This window comes from Oryzias latipes, chromosome 4 (assembly GCF_053564925.1).
Source record: "Oryzias latipes strain Hd-rR chromosome 4, Olatipes_Hd-rR_3.1".
Taxonomy (NCBI): Eukaryota; Metazoa; Chordata; class Actinopteri; order Beloniformes; family Adrianichthyidae; genus Oryzias; species Oryzias latipes.
The window spans coordinates 4,908,903-4,930,570 of record NC_136240.1 but is presented as its reverse complement, the minus strand read 5'-3'; the positions used below and the strand labels follow the sequence as shown (position 1 = coordinate 4,930,570).

The window sequence follows — 21,668 nt, the reverse complement described above, 5'->3', positions numbered from 1 at the left end:
GACAACATTTCTTCAAAAACTCTGTTTTTCACTCTTTTGCTGTCTGTGAAATCCAGTTTTCCTGGATCTTTTTGCTCTTTTCTGCTGTGTGTTTTCAGCTCACAGAAGCAATGAGACATTTGGTGAATCAAGGTTATACACAGCCCCGCATCATCACACTCCCTCTTCTCTGCTTCAGAGTCAGAAGTGTTTGCTGCTGTCAATCTGACTGGTTTTTAAGATAAGATAAGAGAAAACTTTATTCGTCCCACAATGGAAAAATTCTTTTATCTCCAGCAGCAAAAAAAGACATTCAGAAGTACAAACAGGAAATAACTAAGTAAAAATACACAGCAGAAGTAACCGTAGAAGAATAAAAGACAACAACAACAACAACAGTTTACAAAATAAGTAGAAAGAAAGAATGAATGAAAAAAAAAACACCTGAGGTTCAGTGGAGTGTCCCTGTAACACGGTGTTACAGTACAGTCTGAATGACCTGCAGTAGCTCCTTCTTGCACTGTGGGGGCAACAGTCTTGTGCTGAAGGAGCTGGTCAGCGCCTCTACAGTTTGGTGCAGGAGGTGGGAGGGGTTATCCATGATGGATGTTAGCTTAGCCAACATCCTCCTGTCCGCCACCTCCTCAATGGACTCCAGTGTGCAGCCCAGGATAGAGCCGGGCTCGTCTCTGCTCTGTACCTGGCCGTGTACCTCGTCTCTGCTCCTGCTCCTACACCTGGCTGTGGTTCCTGTCTCCGGCTCGACTCCGCGCCCCCGACTGTCCCCCCAAATCCATCTGGAGGAAGCTCATCTGCTGGACTTTAAATATGTAGTTGTAGAGTTAGATAAGTTTATTCTTTCTAAGAGTTTTGGTAAATCGCCTGTCCGTCCTGGGGGAGGATCCCTCCTTCATGTGGACACCTCTGAAGTTTCTCCGTTTTTGCAGGAATCCGATTTTTTAGGAGTTTTTCCTTACCGCGAAGGGGGGTCTAAGGGCAGGGATGCCAGTTTAGTTTAGTCTATTTGTTGGTTCATTTTAGTATTTTCCTATTGAATTCTATGTATTCATGATCCTTTTGATTTTATGTTTAACTTTTTCAATTACCGATACAAAGCCCATCAAGATAACTGTTGTATTGAATTTGGGCTATACAAATAAAATTGAATTGAATATTGAATTCCTAACCAGTTTGTTAAGCCTCTTCAAGTCTCTGCCTGCACTGGCCCCCGCCCAGCACCTAACTGCATGAAGGACCACTGAGGCCACCACAGTGTCGTAAAAGGTCCTGGGCAGCTTTCTGCACAAAAGACCTCAGTCTCCTCAGCAGGTGAAGGCGACTCTGACCCCCCCTGTGAGAAGAGACATATGTTGCTCCATTTTTTATAGAATTTCATTTATCTTTCATTCTTTTGTAAAATTACAGATTCTAAAGATCCAGTTTTTAGGCGTTTGACAAGACACCATGAAACACAAGAATCACATGTTTAAAACATTACAATAACTTACAAGTACAAAGTCCCACTTGTAACTCCAGGGAGCTGCCATGCGTAGCAGCCGCCCGTCTGCTGCTAGGAGTCGGATTTTGTGCCACAGACCTGAAGGCTCCTCTGACCAAAGACATGCTCTCTTTTGCACAGAGTATTGTGCAGAGTGTTTGCAGGGTTTTGCATCCAATTCAACACCTTGTGCAACAACCTTTTTGTAAAATCCTCTGCAGAGATCCACACTCATCCTCAGACTGGGGATGAAGACTTTGATGCTGCAGATAAAAACCTCCCTCACATTTCAATCTAAAGGGCTCAGAAACAGCTGAAAGAGAAGACAAAACAATGATAAGCATGTCATAAAAATGTGGGTTTGAGGAGTTAATCTAAAAAACAAAGGTAAAAATAGGTAAAAATTCAGGGAGGAAAAAAGGTCTTAAGACTAAATGATATGAAGTTTAGTCATTTTTGGAAACAGCTTTGTTGTTTTATTTTTAGTTCTGTTTGCTGTTGAGCCAAGCGCTTTCTCCTTCTTCCTCCTCTACACCTGTTGAACGTAGTAATACATTTCTCAAAAACTGTATTTATATTTTTGATTTTTTTGTCACAAAGGATGAGAGGATTTTATTCCCGCCCTCCAGACCCCAACAATGGCGAAGGCTCCTGCAGAGGCCTGAAAGTCTGCGACGTGGAGGGTGAGGACAGACAGAGATACTACCGTCCCCGAGGTGCTGCTGAACACCTCCCAATCCTTTCAGTCACAGCAGAAAAACATCCGCCTGCATTTTCTCGGCCCGCTCACACAGCAGGACAGACTGGACCATGAATGCACCGCAGCAATCAGAGGAGGCGAAAGCCCGTTTGCTTCTTTGGCTGTAAATTTAAGAGCAGACTCGTTTTTCACAGATTTAGAAGTGCAGTTGGAAGCGTTTGGACTCAGTTTTGTTCAGTGATCACAAAAGCTCCATTCGGAATTTTTGTTGAATTTCTTTCTCAAACAGATTGTTGTAACTGATGAGCTTAAAATAACCTCATCCTGAAACAGTGTAGGTACGACAAGACCACACACTAAGCAGTGGATGCTAGAAGTTTCTTATAATGGATTATTTTATATGGTAGTTAAAACTGGTCATCAAAACAGTGACTTATAGGTGATTAATTCATTGGTAATTATTGCAGCTGAAATAGTGTAGCAAAGCCTATTGTGCTGCATTTTTATATCATTTAATTGCTAACATAATCCACAGAGAAGTAATGGAAATAATCACTAGTTACAGTTAATTGTTGCTTTTGTTTGGAATGATGTCAGTGCAAGTTGGCAGAGCCTGCCTGAAAACAGAATAAACAAAGGCCACAAAGCAGTCCCATGACCTTCACACTGTCCCTTATACATAGATACGGTTCCAAACTCAAACGAATATTGTTGGGCTCATGTGTTCTGATGTTGATCAATTCCAATCATGCACCTGCCGGCTCCTCGCTGCACCTTTCCCACAGTGACAGTTGAGAAAGGTTTGTTCTCCGTGCCCACAGATGAGTCACCCTCCATGCTGGATGGTCCGCCGCTGCATCCCTGATGCACCCACAGGGAGTGGACTCGCGCTTGTTCTTGCCACGCTGACGCGACAGATGTGACTAACCTTCCTGTAAGCCGACGGGTTCAGCCACCAAGTGACGGATTACACAACAATAGAAATTCCTGCAGCTGCATTAACTCAAACTGAATAAAGTTAGAGGATGACTGTGTGATCTGAGGGCGAATCTGCCTCCCGCAAGGTCTGCACCACTCTGTGCTGTTTAAGGTTTTATGCAGCTGCTATTTGAAAGGGCAGAATGGTTCAGCAGAACCACTAACCTGACAGAGGGAGCTGGGGCGCTGGTCCAGGAAAGCCTGTGACGTAAGATGGCATCAGGAAATATGTCATTGAGCTGATCACCATTTTATTCAGCGCGGCTGAGATAAGGACTTCCCTAGACTCCTCAGGAAAGCTGTTTCAGTCCAAAACCAAGAAGCCAGCAGCAGGTTCTTAGTGTTCTGTGAGCTGGGTCAGTGTTGGTCCAGCACATCCCACAATGCTCAGCTTCTCTACCAAACTCATCCTGCACGTTTCGCTGTTTCACAAGAAGGCACACCATTGTGCTTCCAGGAAAAGGTATAAATCACTGAGGTGTCTCCTCACTGGCACAGGTGACTTCAATCCTTTAATCAATCAGTCTGCCGGTTTTAAGGGAGTGCCGTTAGGCGACATGCTGATGGCCCGGGAACGCCTCAGGGTCCGCCCAGAGGAGCTGGAGGAAGCGGCCGGGGCGAGTGGAGTCAGGGCATCTTTGCTTAGACTGCTGCCCCCGCAACCCGTTCCCGGATAAGAATGATGGATGGATGGATGAATAAATGGACCTCCAAAGACATTTAAAGGTTAACTTCAAGGTCACCAGGGGCATCTGTGTCTGATGCTCTAGAATAACACCTGCCCACGCACCAAATGCAGGTAAAAATTCATTCTGGAGGGTAGAAAAACCATTTCACCGGCCACTTTGGCAGGTGAGACGTCATTCATCATTTCTGACAGGGGCCTCAAACTCACAACCAGGACTTTTAAGTGTCTGCCCCCCCAATGCGGTTGCCACAAACATCCATCCTAGAGTTGTTCAAACATTTAACTTTATTAATTAGTCACACACACAACCGCTGGAGATGCATTCATGGGCTGCATGAAATTTCAGCACCTGTGTGCTTTCATTAAGAGTTTGCTATTGATGCATTCAGGTCCGCTGGTAATTTCTAGCATTTCCTCACATCCTCACACTGACCTTAGCCAACACAATCACACACTCAAAGGTTACTCACAACTACAACACACGCATCTGTAAGAACACACAAAATAATGCAAAACTTTGCACAAATTTCATCATATGCATGTCTACTTTGGCATACATTTTTTAGTTTTAATCCTTAGTCTTCTGTGGTACATTAACAAAACATTTGTGATTTAAACAGTTAATTTTTTGAAGAATGTTTTAGTTATACATAAAAGAACATGACTAGAACTAAACATGAAGGCTTTGATGAAAAATTGATGCTTTTAAGAAAAGTATGTGTTCAATAAAGACTACAGAGATCAGAAGTGCCTTTAGTTAAAACTATGAGCTGCATTTCCAGAAGAAAATGGCGTTGAAGGCTAAATTGCTGAATGAAATTGAAACTTAAAAGATAATAATTGGCAACAAAGCAAAATTCTGTAATAAAGAAATGATCAAAGTTGACAATAAGTAAAGTGAAAACAGCGCAACAAAAAAGATTTTTATATGAAAAATGCCAGAGCCGGGACTCGAACCAGCGAGCTTCAGCACCAAGGATTCCACATGTATTTCAATGGAGGCAAAAAGGTTAAAGGATTTTAAGGACCAAAGCTGGAAAAAGCTGAACATTTGAATAAACAGGAAAACAATGTGTTGAATGCTTTATAGCCCTAAAAACAACTGAAAGTGTTACAGAAAAACATTTCTGTACTGTTGTAAAACCTGAGATGAGACGACACTCAATTGTTTTTAGTGTTTTGTTTTTGCGAGAGAATTCTCATTGACAGGATCTTCATACATAAATAACTGCTTTGCTTTCAAATACATAACTTGAGTTTAGCTAGCAAATATCTAATTTGGCTGGTAGACCTTGGATGCTACCGGCCCCCCCGGCTAGTGACCAAAAAGGTTCATTTAGAGCCAGCTGGCCATTATGTGTGCCGACCAGCCACCCAGCTTTAGGGAGAACGCTCTTTGGACATGTCAGACATGCCGGCCTTCTGCGTGTCCGGACCTGCACATGTTCAGACTTTGAGGATAAAAGAGGTGTGTCCCCCCCAAAGGTCCCAGACTGAAGACGTCTTCTCTCAGTGACGATATTGTGACTGCCAAACATCTCCTTCATTTGTGACACGCCCTTTAGAGAACTTCCAGCGACGCACACCTTTAGTTTTCGTTGGCCAGGAAAAGCGCAGCAGTTTCATCCAAATTCCACCCACATTTCATCATCAAGAGGCTTTTGTGCCGAGCTGACAGGCACGATGGTGGAATTGGAATTTCGTAAAGACGCTCCCAAACCCTCACATAAAAAAATGTGATTACGTAAAAAAACGTGTTGCAAACGGATCTTTTCATGGGAAAAAGTAAAATCACAGGACTAAAGCTGTGCTGTAAGTTTGACTCAAGTCAAGGTGACACATCGTCAACCCATGATTCCTTGAAAACAAAGAACCAAGCCCACTAGACTTTGGAGTTGACACCTTCCATTACTTGTGCTTTTTCCATTGAATGAGCCCATAAATCATGTTTAAGCCGTCGCTAAAAGCCTCCGAACATTAAGGTAATATTAATAATCTTTAAAAAAATATACAGTTCTGTCTAAAATCCCTCAAACCCCTGGAACATTTTTGACAGCCACTTTTTGTTCCAATGTAAATAAAAGCAGTAAACATCAAGCATCTAAACAGGCGTTGGGCGTTCCTTAGCCTCTGCAGGAATGTTTGGATAATTATGTAACAGTCAGGACTAGGAATTATGGAAATGAGAATCCAAAGAAACAGGAACAAAGACTCAATGTGTGCCGTTTATTACCGTTTCAGTGACTTGATGCTCAACAGTGTCACGTCATGATTAAATGCTACACACAGTGGTAGGACCCCACTGTCTTCTCACACTGAGTGATGGGATTGGATCAGTGTTTCTGCATGCATTGGAGTGAAGGACATCAGTCCACATGTGCACGCTGGCATCTGCTCTGAAACATCCAACTGTCTGGATTCTGGGACTTTTCAAACAAAACATAAGACACTGTAAACACACACACACACACATTTTCTCATGGCCAAGCACAGCGGCGGTGGCAGTGATTCCTGCCCTGCTCCCGATCAGAGCAGCAGGTCTGTGACTGAGGGCAGCAGCTCCGCTAAATCCGACTCCACGCTCGCCGCCTGAGTGACGGGGTTGCCACGGAGGTCGAGGCGCTTTAGCTCGGGGCAGGAGGCCAGTGGCTGAAGGTCGGTTAGGGTGGATATTTCTGTGCATTTCAGTTAAAGGAAAAAAAGGCTTCCGGTGTGAAACACAGGAGAGCTGCTGTAAAGTGAGAGACCAAACACCAAAGACACAACCAGGTTTTCCTAAATATGAAATGTGTGGTCTTCAAGTCCAATGTGATCCGTCATTCCAAAGAAAAAAGCGGTTGCAGAATGCAGCCGGAGCACGAGGATCCCATGAATTCTCCTTAGGTGTATAAGTGGAAGCATGGAGGGGGGAGCTCTGCAGCTAGGATGTGTTGATGAGGGTCTCTTCCGTTCTCAATGGTGCTGCTGCTTTGTGAAAATGCGGGTTATTGTTTTCACTTTGGTTACTTAAGGGAAATGATGCATGCGTTGAAGTGGACTGTTTTTGTGAGAATAACTCTGTTCCCCTTTTCTAAGCTGCATGCCAACGTGCCCTTGAGCACAGAGCTCTCCTGCAGCCAGCGTCCGCGGGGCTGAGGGGGAAATCAAGAAGCTCTGAGCAGCTGAGCGGAGAGAACGGCTGAGAGTTTGGACCCGGCCCGCCATGCTGTATAATTGAGTCTGTCCTCCGCCTTACGTCACACGCCGTCAGCTGCTCGCTGTTGTTTTTCAGCGCTCACAGCTGACTCATGTTTCTTGAGTCATTTGTACGCAGCAAGATAAGAACAGAGATCACAAAATGAACCGATTCCCAAGACAGACGTGCCAGAGGACACACTGATCTGAGCTCTGAATGAACATCTGCAAGTAAGGATACTATTATTCTTCAAGGAGACCTCCTGGAGTCGGGGAAGGTGATAGACTCCCTCCAGGTTTTCTAAAAAGTTGTTATCAGCCTCCAAAACCTGCAAGCGTGTAAGACTTCTTGATTTGCAGAGAAAATTCAATATGTGGCTCTTTATAACTGAGACATAAAGACAAACAAAGACGGATTTGGTTGTCTGTTTCACCTCCAGGCACTGCAGCATGGCAAACTGAGGCGGCAGCCGCTGCAGCCGATTGGAAGACAGGTTGATGTGAGTGACTAACAACAGCTGGTCCAGGTGGCACAGAGACGTCAGGTTCTGTTGTGTAGAGAGGAACGGCAGAGAAACATTTTTGCTTTCTTGTAACCAGATTGATGAATGTGGGAGTTCTGAGCTCACCCTGTCCGTGATGCTAAAGACTCGCACTTCAGCGTACTCCATTTTCAAGATGGTGTTTTCTATCATGAACTTGCAGCACAGGTCGCTGTAGTACTCCGATCGCATGGAATCAACCTCCTGGAAGAGCGGCAAGGCAACGCTTTTGTCATCACCAACATTCTTCATCATTATTCCACCTCTGATTCTGGATGAGACTCACTTTAAGGGTTTGGAAATGAGCAAGGGTCTCCTTTTCATATCCTAAAGGGTCTAGTGCCCTCATCAGGAGGATAATGGTCAGCAGGCACCCTGCAGAGGAAAGCAGCCACAGGTGACGTTTGGGAGACCCTCACAGGGGGTTTCCAGTTCAGGTTACTCACATTTATTGAGAGGCTCCAGTTCTTGTAGCTGTTTGACCGACTGCAACTCTGACTGCAACACAGACGTCTTCTCTACTGACAGTTCACTCCTGCACAAAACACAATGCTTTCTTCACCTAAAACCAAAGACTGCTAAATAGGGACCGCCCCATTGTCGGCGTCAAAATCTGTTAATTTGATGGATATCGGCATCGAGCTGTCTATAATCTGACGGGCTGATCTGGACCTGATCCTTTTGGCTCGGGTGCAGCCGCACTGCTCCGTCTCCAGCGTTGTCTGGCATAATCTGAACGGTTAAGCAAACCACGCATCTAGTCCTAGAGATGCATACCAACTAGAGATGCCGCTTTAACGGGTTACATGTCTTTATGGCAAGTGAAAGGTATCAGAAATCACCAGGAAAAGCGTTTGGGCCAAACGCTGTTTTTTTACGCACGTTTTAAAAGTAGCACATCATCTACAAAATAGAGTTTTTCCTTGCAATTTATGATCCCTTTTGCTTGCCATTGGCATTTACCGCAGTTGATCGCACTTTAAAAAAAACATTGTCCTCCCCGTTCTAAGAAAGATGTCTATTTATTTACGTTACATCGTTTAATTCTTTTTTATGAAGTATTTGTCTTTCAAATGAACAAAATTGGTGTTTGTATGAACCTAAATTTGGACTTTTACTGCACATCGGCTCCAAATATCAGCCATCGGCCTTCCTGACTGCTACCAATGGTCCTGGAAGGAACCATTCTGGTGGAGGTCTACTGTAAAGTGTTGCTGTTGTGTCTGCACACCACCTGAACAGCTCCTGATCAGTTGCAGTGTCCCGACACCAACTCTCCACCCGGCCTGTGAAGAAAAAAGTCCACACCGTCGAGAAGCGTGAGGAAAATGTGCTGGCGGTCCCGCGGGTCGGGGGGGGGCTCACCTGTGTACAGAGCACAGTCCCTGTGAGTGTGGTTCCCTGTCCAGTGCACAGTTAGGTTGTGTTCGTTGGTGACGTCATTTATAGTCCCAGGTGGAAGGTCACAGATCTGAGCAGAAAAAAAGTTTAGGAAAAGTTCAAACCTGCATGCAGAAATTATTCACTTCTGTTTGTTTCATCTAGTTCCTATTTTTGTACGACTCATTTTCCTTTTGTGAAAACCTCCATCAATAGAAAAAAAGTTCAGATTTGCACAGATTTTTGGTTCAATCTATTCCAGTTTTCTGAAATGATCAGAAAAGAACACATGACATGTTGAGAGTGACGTCCCACAACAGAAAGGTTCATTATGTTCACAAGCTTTAAAAATTTACATTTTAATGGCCCAAATTATTTTTTGCTTCAGTTAAAAACATGTTAACTCTGCCACTTAGATGTAAGTAATCAGGTGCTTTCCATCTCCACCAGATTGGTCATATTTGAGTGTGAAATTTTAGTGAAGACCTGCAGGACGTCTTCACCAAAGCAAACATTTCTGCTGCGTGAACAGAAGCCAAAGTCTCAAAAATCCCATTATTCAAAGTTTACTAAAGGAGCCAGGTCGTCTGTGCTGCCTCATAACAATCAACATTCAAGCGTGCTGATGGCGGTTTCCTCCTGTGACAGCGGCGGCGGAAAGGCCGCTGAAAGATGGATGCAGAAAAAGAGGACAGCCTCAGGATTTCAGGCTCAGTTCACCCAAAGGAAGGATTTGGAAAGAGGTTCATCAGACGGCATCAGAGAAAAACGAGGCTTTCAAATGAGCTCGAAAGGGAGCTGAGCTCGCAGAGAAAAACGTGGCGTCCAAAGAGAGCGAAGCTGAAGGTTCCTACCATGAGCATTTGGAGAAGATGGAGCAGCAGAAAGGGGCCAGAGGGACCCGCGGCTGCCAAATCTGCTTCAGCCAACTCATTTTGGTGGACATTTATGTAAATGTAATATTACGCTTTTTCAGTTTTAATCAAGGGCTCCAAACTCCTTTTCAGTAGCTTTGCTATTGTGTCTGTGATCTGTAAGACGGCCCAGGAATCCATTCAACCAATTCAAAAACCTCTTTCTGCACGACTAAACCAAGAACTGTTTAGCATTCGCAGAGACGTGACCCAACACAAGTCTTTCAGTCTGATGCCATGTTTATAAGCAAGACGACAACAAATGTCTGAAGACAAAAAAATCTTATAGCTCATAAAAATAAACTGTACTGCTTAAATTAAAGTAAAAACAGGATTAAAGGCTGAATTCAAACCATGTTACAGATACTGTTTAACTTGCATTTTTTAGTGCATCACAGAGCAGAAAAGTCTCCTTTGCTCGGATTCAAAAAGAAAGACGGGAGTTTCTGAGTATCCAGCGAGACGTTTCCTTTTCTGACAGGTTTTTGGAACAGAAGGCAAATGAGCAGAAGCGACCGTCACGGCAGGCCTTCCAGCACACACAGCCTCCAAATCCAATTTAAAGCTCCCTGAATGCCCTTCATTTGGTGTTGTGCGCCGCTGCTGCAGACCACGCCGCCTTTTTCTTTCACCCCCTTTTTGTTCAAATTTACAACATGATCACATTTTCTTCCCAAAAGGAGCATTGTCATTTCATCTTAAAAAAAAAACACCACTATTACAAAGTCTTACAAGCTTTTATTTCAAAGTCTGAGAATAGAAGTGGCTCTGAGACTTCTGAACAGCTAAAAAGACTTGTTCTCCGGTCGGAACAGGGCTTTTGGCACAAAGTGGATCACAGACAGATGGTGGAACGTGCAGTGGGTTGGTGATGATGCTCTGCCTCTGCTCACCATTTCAATAAACACAGCAGGAGTCTTTAGTACAGCTCTGGTTTGAAAAACTCTACAACCAACAGCCCATAATATTGTCTTTACCGCCTTACACTCCTGATGAGAGCTAGACACACTTGGGCTGAGACCCATTGAGAAACTTGTTAGCAAGTTCCAGACTCCAGTTTGAGATGATCCACCTGTGCTTCAGCTTGAAGAAAAGAAGAGGAGACGCTTTCACGGTCATGAACGGACGGACGTGGTCGGTACTGGTGCTGAGACGGGCTGTGGTGCATAAAACAAGTACACCCCATACCATGACACTGACACCACCAGCCCAAACCTCTGTGCAGGACAAGATGACTGGATCCACGATCCCGGTGGCTGTAAATGCTGTTCACACCAAATGTTAAAGAATCTGGGAGCTGTTGTCTGTGGAGCAGCTGCTGCTGCACTTCTGCTCCAAGATTTAGCTCCACTTTAGCCCTCAAAACGCTTTAACGTCACGTTCACCCGTTCACACAATGATGGCGGCTCCGCTGGCACCAACCTGTAACCACCAGGATCAATGTGGGGTTCAGTGTCTTGCTTAAGAACACTTCCACGCATGGGTGCGTAGGGCAGGAACCGAACCTGCAACCTTCTGATCAGGGGTCAGCCGCCCTGCCTCTGCACCACAGACGCTCCTCCTGCCTCTCTATCCCCTCTAACCCCTCTCATCTGACATCCACAAAGGCTCAGAACTGTTTAGATGCTCGCTTGAGGCAACAGCAATAGATCAGTCACCAACCACCAAACTAAAACATTAAAAGGTATCAAATCAAATAAAAAAACGACCATTTGTGCAGAAAAAAAGTAAACAAATGATACCAAGACAGGGCTGTGCCTGAAGCGTGGGTGAACACTCCTCCATTCCACCCTCAGAGGCTGACCGTCCAGGACCAGCAGGAGTCCCACACACCTGGCCTGGCAGAGAAACGACAACAGGAAGTTCCTGTTTGAACAATTTCCAAACGTTTTTATACCAGTAGCAAGCAAATGTTTTTTCATTCTCACTTTAACGCCCCACAAAACAAGCATCTGTAGAGCAGATGACAGAAGTCTGATCATCTTCTGATCCCTTTTCAAAGTGTTCTCAGTGGTTTTTAATTATAATTATGCCATTTCAGGGATCATGTGTCGTTTTCTAGGACTCGATACCAGCAGAGTGTCGAGTTGTGGACGGGGCTGTTGGTGTGGAGTAAGGCTGCACTCATTTCCCATCATCCCTTTCTTTTTTACACTCTCTCCCTCGAGCTTACAGCCCCTCACAACCTAACATGCAACAAAAATGGCGAGCCGTATCAGAGTTTTAGATCCAGATGCAAGCTTAAAGATGAACATCGACATCACGCCTACAAGGTTTTTCAAACTGCATTTTTTTCATCTGCTCCTGATTCACGACGATGTGAACAAAGAACTACTCAGAAATGCAATTTTAATCTCAAATTTCTTTATATATGGCTACGTTCACACTGCAGGGCTTAATGCTCAATTCGGATTTTTTGAAAAAATCCGAATTGTTTGCTAGACCGTTTACATTTCCAAGTAAATCCGAACTTTTGTGATCTCCAGTGTGACCGTGACACGACCCAAACCAGACCCGCATGCGCAGAAGCCAGAAGAATACTCAACGGTGAACGACGTCACTCGTTGTTTGCGGAGCAAACGTTAACAATGGATGTCAACAACAGTGTTGTCAAAAGCGGAGCTCTTTTTGTAATATTAAATTTATTTTCACGAAGGAGCAGCACAATTACAATCTCTTCATTTTAAGAAGGCATTGGAGTCGGGATCGTCTGTAATAATAGAAGAGAATGGGGGGGGGGGGGGGGGGCAGTGTGTGCGCGCATTCATGTTGTGTGTTACGGAGGACGGTAATAAAAGAAGGTTTCCCCCAGAATAAATGCTATGGACTCTTTATTAACCCGTTCTGGAGAATCTAAGGATCAGAACAGGGAGGAGGAGGAGGAGGATCGCCTCGGGTCCCCCGCGCTTCTGAGCACGTCGGAAAGGGGAGAAAGAAAAAAAAGTTATCGCGGGAAAGGTTCAACACCACGCTCTGCTATTTAGCAGAAATTTTTTCAAAAACCGCCCAGTTGCGATAAGAGCCCTGGAGTTTGGGCTGAAAAGAGCGATCAGCCCAAATATTAATCCAATCGGGGATCTCGCTTCCCTTCCACTAACTGATCTCAACAGCATCGTCCACCATGGTTGATGTTTACGTTCTCGTTCCCGCCTACTTCAACGCAAAATGATGACGTTTGTTGCGTGTCGATGACGTACGGTTCGGAATCAAGTCGCCTGGCCGGTCAGACGGCGGTCGCAATTGAAAAGAACGGCTACAATTCGGAATCAGGCCGGCAAACCCACGGGGCCTGGGTCGCAATTGAAAAGATCGGATCTGTGTCATTCAGACTGTCATGAAAAGATCGGAATTGGGCCGCTTAGGGGCAAAAAATTCGGAATTGGGTCGTTTCAGCCTGCGGTGTGAACGTAGCCTATGTCCTCCATCATGAGAAAATGCTACTAGAGCACATCAAAAGCACCATAAACACCATTTTCAATGAAGTAGGTGTGTTAGAGGAGTAATGAACACAGGATTGACAGAATACATCAACCTTTGCATTTGTAAGTGTGCGTTAGATCCGTTAGTAACTCAAGACATTTCATGAAGGAGTAGCAGTGGTTACTGACATTGATGGGCCTGGAGAAGGCCACGGCCACTCGCTCGTCTTCACGGCTCACATAGACGCAGCTTATTGTCTCTTCCCGCTCCGCTGTCAAAACACAACATGTCACCGATTCAAGCTGAAACGCAGCACAAGTGAGGATCCTGAAAGACCCATTTTTAACAGCAGCCCATAGGTTTAGCTGCATGTCTGTACTTATGTACAGCACCTGTGGGGTCGAGTCTTTTCCATTTGATAAATAACTTCTTGTCTTTATCTTTTCTTTAAGAAACCAGCTTGCTGAGACTGAGCTAGCTTATCGCCTCCCACTTTTGAATCATGATGCGCCCACCTCCATGCTTAGTTGTAGAGGTGACCACTTCTCTATACATGTAAAGATAATCTCTTAATCTATTGCTCTGTTTTATTTTCTGTTTGTTTGTTTGAGTTGACTGGTAGATTTTCCAAAACTTTAATGGATAAACTCTTATTTTTCCAGACAGTCTTTAGTTTAGCAGAGTTTCAGGACGCCTAAGAAGTGTGTGTTGGGTCCTGTTACCTTCAACAGCTCCTGAATCTTTGAGCTGCTTTTAAGGAGACCGGTACCAAACAGAACAATGTCTTCAACCATAGGAGCTGTGGATGTTTCTGTTTTTCCAATGAATTTGCACACAGAAACAGAAATACCTCTGCCTAACAACCAGCGGTAGTAGAACCAGGCACTCTGGTCGTTGGGGTCGGTGAAGAAAGCATTCTGAACGAGTTCGTACTCTAGAAAAGGGAAAACACATCAGACAGTTCAGAGCCTTTTCCTGACTCCCAGTGCCACCTATCTGCCTACCTGCACACTGCAGGCGTTTACCTTTGAGCAGCTGCTCTTCACAGACACGGTGGGACTGGGGGCCTCGGGGGGAGGAAGCGTGAGGCGGCTCCTGACGGGTCTGCGGGTGCAGCACAGGCAGCAGGGTGCTGCGGTAATGCCAGCTGGAGTAGTTTGAAAAGTTGGATCCTATTAGACGGTCGGAAAACTCTAACTCCTGATCCACTGGAACGCCCGACACCTTCACAACCATCCGACGGTAGTCCCAGCAGTGGACTGCAGAAAAACAAAAAGATGAGGAAAACATGTCAGAGAAAAGAAAGACCAAGCTAAAATGCTTTCCTGTATTTGTACAACCTTAAGTCAACCTCGGTTTGGGGACTGGCCCAATAAAAATGAAAAGAGGCGAAGGACAAAGCGCTTTTCTATCTTCTTTGAAGGCCCAAAGTGCTCTACAGTCACAGTCACATTCACACACTGGTGGCGGCTCCGCTGCCAAACACTGGCGCCAACCTTCCACCAGAAGCAAGGTGGGGTTCAGTGTCTTGCTCAAGGACACTTTGGCACATGGGTGGGGCAAGGCGGGAATCGAGCCTGCAATATCCCGATCAGAGGTCGACTGTCCTACCGCTGCACCACGGACGCCACGTTATAAAATATTCACTCATTACACAATATGGTAAAATTGATGGTAGATTATGAATATGACGTCATCGATTGTACAAGGTCAAAATCTCCTTGATACATACATATGTTGATGGTTTAAATACATTTTCTTTGCAAAAATTGTTCAAACGCAATGCATTGTGGTCTATAATCATCAGCATTGAGGCACAATAGATTTTTGCAGAGACTTCTGGGTAATTTCTAGGAGCACTGGATGTTGGAATTGGAGATTCGGACAGCACTCCAAAATGGCGAACGCACTATATAGTGAGTAGTGACAGAAGGACACAGCCATAGTTTCTGCAGAGCGGCAGGAGTTCATTCGAAAGTCCCCTCTGAGTTGTGGGCGGTACTACCGACATGGGGCAACCCCGCCCCCACTTTGCCTCTGTGGGGACCCTGAAGCGTTCCCAGGCCAGCTGACAGACATAGTCTCTCCAGCGTGTCCTGGGTCTTCTCCGGGGCCTCCGCCCAGTGGGAAATGCCCAGAACACCTCTCCAGGGAGGCATCCGGGCAACATGTCTGAGCCACCTCAACTGGCTCCTCTAAATGTGGAGGAGCAGTGGTTCTATTCAGAGCTTCTCACCCTAAGGGAGCACCCAGCCACCCTACAGAGGAAGCTCATTTCAGCCGCTTGTATTCAGGACCTGGTTCTTTTGGTCATGACCTCATAGGTAAGTACTGGAACAAAGATTGAACGGTAAATTGAGAGCTCTGCTTTCTGGCTCAGATATGGCTTTACCACGTCGGTACAGCAACCGCGTGGTCCCCAAACCAGACCCCTTCTGGCCCCTGGCTGCGCCTAGAAATTCTGGCCATAAAAACTAAGAACAGAACCGGTGATAAAGGGCAGCCCTGCCAGAGTCCAACATGCTCTGGGATCGGATCTGACTTACTGTCTGCTATGCAAATTAAGCTCTTGATCCGGTCATGCAGAGACCGGACAGCCTTCAGTAAGGCTCCTCGGACCCCAGACTCCCAGAACACCCTCCACTGGATACCACGGGGGACGCGGTCAATCGCCTTCTCCAAATCCACCAAACACATATGGACTGGATGAGCAAACTCCCACAATCCCTCCAGCACCCTAAAGAGGGTCTAGAGCTGGTCCACTGTTCCACGTCCAGGATGGAAACCGCACTGTTGTTCTTTTTTCTTTATTTTTTTATTTAACAAAGAAAACCATTGAAAGTTTAGGTCTACTTCTAACAAATTAGTTAGTCTTTCTTTTTTGCTGCTGGTTTCTGGGACATCTGCCCGCCTCACAAACAAATCTCCGTGGATGAAAATGAGCTGGCTGCACTTCAACGATCTGGACTGGAATGGATCATAACATCCACAACGAAGCTCGCTTAAATTTGTTGCATCTTGTGAAAACTGAGCTGTTGCTTTAGCAATAAACCAAACGGAAAAAAAAACAGAAATCCCAGTCTTTCCTGCCAGATGCCCTTCCATGCAGAGCAACCACCAGCTTTCTAAATCGCTAAATCTGCCAGAAACCTTGCTAAAAGCATCCGTTCCACTTTCAGGTCTTGCAGATTAGCCCCTACATCATCAGGAGGATCAGAGTCCACCTTTCGGTTGATGCAACCCAACTCCAGTACTGCCCTGAGCTTCTTAAAGAGATTCAAGCCTCTGCAGAGGATCCAAACCCCACCAATGTTCAGATCTCTGCACCGCCTATCGGGGTTTTGTGAGGATGAATCCGAATGACAGAAGACCTTCTTTGGGAGAGAAGTCAAACCTATGAACAAGACCAAAGCCACTAAAATATATATATATATATATATATATATCTTGAAAAGGAGAACATCACCGTGTTGAACCTGACTCCTGCAAACCCTTTTCCTCACAGGGCTGCCCTCTGACACAGCTCTGCTGTTCTGTATCCCATCTTTGGATGAAAGCATCTGCTCTATGGATAAATGTGAATGTCTTTGAGCGGAGTAAAGGAACCACCTACCATAAGGCAGGATGCTTATGTCAGCTCTGTGACTGTGAAGATGAACGGTAAAGTCTTTTTCCACAGAACTGCAGAAGCAGGTGTGTTTTGGTCTTTTTTTTTTAAACAGGTGGAACGCTGACTTTTAGGTCGCAGACTCACAGTTGCGGTCGTCCAGGCTCAAGCACCGGTCGCACAAGCTCAGCTCTCTGGCCCAGTCCGGTCGAGGCAAACGGGCTGAGACCCAGCCTCTGTGGTGCCAGCTCCCGTAGGACTTTGGATTGACTTTCAGGCAAGCCTCCAGAAACGACAGCTCTGCCTCGTAAATCTTCTGCATCTCATCCGGGTCTCTGCAGGGGACACAGAAAAACAGGCCTTTGAAACGCTGTTGCTTCACGGATGATCCGCTGCTCTGCAGAATTCAAGCACTTAGTGCAAATGATCGGACTTGACGGTCTCCAGGTGCATCAGGATCTCTCTTCGGTAGTTCCAGAGGGTTGCAAAGTCCGGGTTGGATGACAGGAGCTGCTGAGTCAGCTGAAGAGCTTCATCGTCACAAACACCTTCCTTCCTCTGTCACACAACAGGAAGAAGATGAGGAGAACAGTAGAACGGGTTCAGACGAACAGAAACGAACTTCCTGATTGGAGCAGACCTTGGAAAAACAGGCATCACGTGCAGCCACGTAGATTTTCAGCTTCTTCTCTCGCTCCTTTCTCTTCTCCTCCTCCTGCTGAGCCGTAGTTTTGACCTTCACCCGACCGTGCTGTCAGGAGCAGAAAGAGGAAGACTGAGTTGGAAACTTCATCCACGACGCCAAAGTTGGCTTCCTTTTTTACAGATCCAGTTCACGAGGAACTAAAGGAACACGCCACTGCATTGTTCACACTAAGACCACCCAGGACCAGGTCCTGTTCAAAAACCACACGACCTGGACTGCTCAAACCTGGATTAAATTATGAGTTAGTTAGTAAAGAATATATTAAACACAGCCTCTGATTTGTGAAACCTTTATTTGATTGGTGAAAACGTGAATAGGATCATTTTATTACATTTTACGCACTCCCACCACCTAAGACCAGGTCCTGTATTCTGCTGGACCTGGACTGCTGCATTACATAGATGAAGGTTTCACAAATCAGAGGCTAGTTTGTTTATGTATTCCAGGGGTGGTCATGCTGTCTGTCTGTAGCCACTTTTTTTCTTTAGTTCAGTGATAAAGACTTTTCTGAGGAATATCCAGCATGTCTCTGAATAAACTCTGCTATAGCAGAATGTTAACGCGGCCTTGTTGTCCAGCCGTAATGGATCCAGGGGAACGTTGTTTACTAAGGTCTCAGAGACCAGAGGAGGGATGGAAGGCGCTCACCATCCTGACCGTGAGAAGACGAGCTTCCGGTTGACCTCTCAGAGGGAGCAGCAGAGGTTTTAGGCCTCGGTCACGCAGAGGCACGGGCGCTGTGGAGGTCAGCAGACAGAGCTCTCATTATGTGGATGCACAGACTTTAGCATCATCTCTGTTTGTAGACTGGAGCTGTGAGAATGTCCGTTTTCGGTGGTAACAGACTCTCCCCCTCCGGAAGCTGTAAACAGGACGATCATTCACAACGACCCCCTCCCGAAACGTCCGTTTAGAAGCCCCCAAACTCACCAGCTTTCCCGGTTGATGTGTTCACCACAGATTTTGATTTGTCACGTCAGTAACGACTACAAGCTTCTTCTTTCCGTCGCATGAAAATGACGTGATGCGCGATAGTGATTTGTCTGCGGCGCTCTGCCGCCCTCTAGCGAAAACAACTGGCAACACATCTACATCTACCTCAGTTTGTATCCCCCAATGAGTTATATCACTAGAGGAGACATCACGTGATTCCTCATGGGAGGAGAGCCACGCCATCTTGGTGAGGTCAACTTACTGCTGCAGTGAATGCATGTGATTACATTTTTTGCATAATACCAGTTCATTGTTTGGGTTTCAACTGCCAAAATCAGAGAAATGAGTCCATGAAGGAGGAAGGTATATCATTTCAAAGGTAAGTACTATAATTTTTTTCTTTTTATGCTGCAGGGGCTTCATTAATCGTACACATGTTGACATGCATGATGCTGCAGGGCTGTTATCAACATGCTGCATGATGTACGGATAATTTGCTGTCGACAGAAATGTACATTTTATTTTGCTAAACCTGTATACAGCATACTAGGCTATTATAGTAATATAGATTTATACATTTCTGACTCAGTGACTGAACTTTTCTTGCAGGTTTCCAAAGGATTCAGACTTAAGGAAAAAGTGGATCTTAGCAATAAAAAGAGCTAACCCAGATGGATCACTGTGGTTACCAACTAGTAATACAGTCTGGCTGTTCAAAAGATTTTGTGGAAACACATTTTGATGAGAGGCCAGACTGTTTGCTTGAAACCCGACACCATAACATCTGTGTTACACAAATTGATCACTCACATGAATCAGTATAAATCTATTGTTTTTATTTGTTGTTGTTGTTGTTGTTTTTTTTAGGATAAATCTATTGTTTACTTTTGTACTTCTTTTGAATATTTTATTATTATTATTATTATTATTATTATTATTATTAATAGACTTATTTTTTTATTGTTTATTTACTTATTATTTATGTATTGTAATTATTTATTGTTTGCATTGACTTACTATTGATTTAATATTATTATTACTATGATTATTATTATTATTATTATTATTAATAGACTTGTTTTTATTATTATTTATTGACTTATTATTTATTTATTGTTATTATTTATTGTTTGTATTGATTCACTATTGATTTATTATTATTTGTATATTATTGACTTATTGTTGGGCTTTTATAAATAATTTAAATTACATGTCAAAGAGGTCTAGAACTTCTAAATGTTTAGAAATTATTTTTAAAAATTCTTTGTAATAATTTTTTTATTTGTAATAACCCTGCAACAATGCATTTTCATTAAAGTTTGAGCTTTTAAGGCTGACTGTTTCTCTTCTTTAACAACAACAAATGATGTATCTATATATATATTATATATATAAATATAATGTATTAACATACATGTATAAATATATATATAACTGTAAAAATATATATAGTATATAAAAGCTACTTAGACACCTCTAAAAGGAATAGAAATCATTGCCATGTGGGCGTCGTCGACCTCACCAAGATGGCGTCGCGCTCCGCCACCGTCGGCCAGGCTTCTAAAACGGGCGTGTCTCCTCTAGTGATATAACTCATTGGTATCCCCCACCCTGAAATCATCCTCTAACGTCTTTTTCCGGTCTCATACCCTTTTGCTCCACCTCTCCCATCAACACCCTACTCTTATTTCCATCCAGTCCAAAAAGAAATACACACAACCCCAAGGTCAAAATGGGAAACACCACTGAAGGTGGTGGAGAACGAGAGGGCAAAGATCCTGTGGGACTTCCAGATCCAGACTGATAGGATGGTAATGGAGAACCAACCAGACATTGTAGTGGTGGATAAAGAACAGAGGAAAGCCGTTGTGGTGGATGTGGCAGTACCAAGCAATGGGAACATCAGGATGAAGGAACATGAGAAACTGGAGAAATACCAGGGACTCAGAGAAGAACTGGAGAAAGCCTGGAAAGTGAAGGTGACAGTGGTGCCTGTGGTAATTGGAGCACTCGGGGCAGTAGCCCCCAAAATGGAGGAGTGGCCACAGCAGATTCTACTACAGCAGATTCTACTATACAGCAGATTCTACTATACAGCAGATTCTACTATACAGCAGATCCAACTATACCCCTTGTGCTATCTTAGATGACCCCCCTTACATTGACGTGTTCTCCCTACCATGACAAAGGTGGTTAAAGGTGGAAAGATTTCATGTAATCCATGGACACCAGTGAAGATCACAAATCATTGAAGAAAACAGGTTCAGAGCACTGTCTAGTGGGTCTAGATGACCCAACTCCCAACGTTAAAGTGCCTAGGATAGCACAAGGGTCACAGCAGATTCTACTACAGCAGATTCTACTACATCAGGGTTTATTCCCCTCATGTTTGTGGGGAGGGTTGCCAGCTCGGCCTCTTCTTCCTGTGCTGGTGCAGAGGACAAGGTTGTCATGTTAACCTTCATTACTCCTCTTAACCCTCAAGAACCTGAACTTTTGTTCAGCTCTTGAGCTTTTGCTTTGGTGTCTCTCTGTCTCTCTGCCCCCCCCTCCAACTGTCAGATTGTATTGGGGCAGCTAACCGGCCATTTGGGGAGGGGTGCTGTGAGAATGGCAACCTTATTGGTTACTGTTATTTTATTTGGACCATGTCATGCCCTGGCCTGTCTGACTCACACTGAGGTCAAGTTACCAACTGTCCAACTGCAGTTTAATTGAAGGCTTTGAGCCTCAGAACGTTTGAGGTCTGGTATGTATGTATGTATGTTTGTATGTATGTATGTATGTATGTATGTATGTATGTATGTATGTATGTATGTATGTATGTATGTATGTATGTATGTATGTATGTATGTATGTATGTATGTATGTATGTATGTATGTATGTATGTATGTATGTATGTATGTATGTATGTATGTATGTATGTATGTATGCATGTATGCATGTATGCATGCATTCATTCATTCATGTATGCATGTATTCATTCATTCATTCATTCATTCATTCATTCATTCATTCATTCATTCATTCATTCATTCATTCATTCATTCATTCATTCATTCATTTGTCATCCATAGCTAAATGGAGTCAGAAGAAGTGTTTGATCATTCCTTGACTTTAGGCTGCTCCGCCTGCCAGCAGCTGGAGG

The 21,668-nt window shown here is 44.4% G+C and overlaps 1 protein-coding gene across 4 annotated transcripts; it reads right to left on the bottom strand.

Moving 5' to 3' along the window:
• Positions 1–6,055: 6,055 nt before the first annotated feature.
• Positions 6,056–18,658, bottom strand: rabggta (Rab geranylgeranyltransferase subunit alpha). Of its 4 annotated transcripts, none has more exons than XM_011473713.4 (17): positions 18,517–18,658; positions 18,235–18,323; positions 17,521–17,631; positions 17,295–17,438; positions 17,028–17,215; positions 14,299–14,532; positions 14,124–14,207; positions 13,462–13,544; positions 11,596–11,691; positions 8,925–9,030; positions 8,794–8,845; positions 8,006–8,094; positions 7,846–7,934; positions 7,647–7,763; positions 7,452–7,565; positions 7,259–7,346; positions 6,056–6,518 (listed from the first exon to the last, which is right to left on the bottom strand). In XM_011473713.4, exons 5-17 carry the CDS (start codon positions 17,200–17,202, stop codon positions 6,370–6,372), a joined length of 1,476 nt encoding a protein of 491 aa, XP_011472015.1. In that variant the 5' UTR covers positions 17,203–17,215; positions 17,295–17,438; positions 17,521–17,631; positions 18,235–18,323; positions 18,517–18,658; the 3' UTR covers positions 6,056–6,369. The 4 variants fall into 4 exon arrangements, with proteins under 4 accessions (XP_011472015.1, XP_004067652.1, XP_078801711.1 ...); XM_004067604.5 differs by having other exon boundaries at positions 17,314–17,438; XM_078945585.1 differs by having other exon boundaries at positions 18,235–18,448; positions 18,517–18,622.
• Between the last annotated feature and the right edge of the window lie 3,010 nt (positions 18,659–21,668).